Raw genomic sequence first — 1855 nt, 5'->3', positions numbered from 1 at the left:
GTATTTATTGATAGAAAGAAGATCTTACATGAAATTTCTTGATTACAAAATTATATACTTTAATATCATTAGATATATGTTGAGGTATGAAAGATAACAATATATCATTGAGAGATTGTCCACGACATTTACAATGTAAATAGTATATGCAATATTGACCACATACTGCTGTTACATTAGTTTGGAGAGTCATCGAATTAAAGTCCATCTGTGGAAATCGTTCTGCATACTTGGCTATCGGTCCAGGAAAACAGGATGGGTCATGTCCATAGGAATCGAAAAATTCTAAATGCTGTGGGGATGAAATGTAAAAGGCTAACCAGTGACTACCGGATTCAGATGCACGATCTACATTAGCTATAAAGCAACTTGGATATTTCTTGATCTCGACAGGGAGTCGATCAATTGCAAAAACTCCCAGAAATGCTTTTCGTGTCTTTGCATTCTGAGAGAATGCTCTGTTTATTTCAAGGCTGTCCATTGCTTAATTAGCAAAATCGCATAGTACATGGCGAGATTTTGTTATTTCAATCACGTTTTGAAATTCTGCATAGACTAGCACCGAGAGAGTCACAGAGAGAGCTTTAGCAAATTTAATTTCTACTCGCAAATTGCCTTGATGCTGTAAGTTAAAATGAGATCCATCACACATATCTGGAGTTAAATCGAAAGCATATAACACATGCCCTTTCACAAATTCTTCTCGAGATAAATAGATGCCTTTGTCGCGATTAAATCCAGAAAATAAACTGTGGTAAGCACGCACATAATGATTAGATTCGAAATCAAGGTCCATTGGTTTACATGGAACGGGTTGTCCATCTACATAAATCGATATAAAGTTGACATGATGATGGGCAAACAGAAAAGGATTCATTGAATATTGTCCATTCATTGCAGCATTTTCTACACAAGTAATAATGACTCGCTTGGGCATCAATCCTAAAAATACATTATCTTGCATAAAAGACCAACTTCCCTTAGATACTGAATATGTTTTGCATAATACTCGATCTATAGGGTATTTAGCAGAACTTTTTTCCAACGCTTTTACATGTCCGAGAGAGACTCCAGGGTTTAATTTTACTTTTCTGATAAACAAAGAAGCATGATCCAAGATCACTTTATAATCGGCATCTTTCTCAGTAGAAACTAGACAGAAAGCAGATTTACTACGCACCATTTTAATTTTCACATCAACTAAATTTAACATGAGTCGATTTTGTTGAAAAATGTCACAATGTAATTGTCCTATCAAATCTATGGTGATTTCCTGTTATGTTTTACCACCAATCCTCGAATTCCATATCACAGACTATGTTCTTACTGCATTAATATAAATATTAACAAGACATAGTGCACAATAAAAATTAAGCTTTATTTCGGAACTTCGCGCACACTGCCCGACAGCCTCCTGTTTCGCTCTGCTCGCTACTCGTAAGAAATTTCTCCTCTAGGGTTGCCACACTTATCGGAGGGCGCAAGGCGCGCTCCTTATCGCCATCACCACAGAGTTTCCCCCCAGTTCCTTTAATGGCTATTCAAAGGAACGACATAGGTTATGAAATTATCTCAGAGTATCCGAACTGTCGGGTATTTTTACATGATTACAAAATTAGAATATAAAATTAGAAAAGATCAAAATGCAATTCAATATATAACAAGGTATTGACACATATAATAAACATGAAATAACAAGAAATATGTTAAGATATGAATTTAAAAAAAATGTTTTAAATTGTTATGTAAGAAGCAAGTTTCTTAGGGAAGTGAACATGTCTTCCCGATCTGGTGACAGTTTGTGTCTTAGAGAGTTCGTTTGCAGATTTATTCTGCTGAACTGTCTTTAAGTCTT

The 1855-nt window shown here is 35.3% G+C and overlaps 1 protein-coding gene across 1 annotated transcript; it reads right to left on the bottom strand.

Annotated features, from left to right (window-relative positions):
* Positions 1–484: 484 nt before the first annotated feature.
* Positions 485–1183, bottom strand: LOC146996335 (uncharacterized protein F54H12.2-like). Its single transcript, XM_085821426.1, has one exon. It carries the CDS (start codon positions 1181–1183, stop codon positions 485–487), a length of 699 nt encoding a protein of 232 aa, XP_085677552.1.
* Between the last annotated feature and the right edge of the window lie 672 nt (positions 1184–1855).

The sequence above is a fragment of the Stegodyphus dumicola genome, chromosome 7 (assembly GCF_044657685.1).
Source record: "Stegodyphus dumicola isolate Sdum_Otavi_A_Nest chromosome 7, ASM4465768v1".
NCBI lineage: Eukaryota > Metazoa > Arthropoda > Arachnida > Araneae > Eresidae > Stegodyphus > Stegodyphus dumicola.
This window is presented reverse-complemented; position numbering and strand designations above follow the sequence as displayed.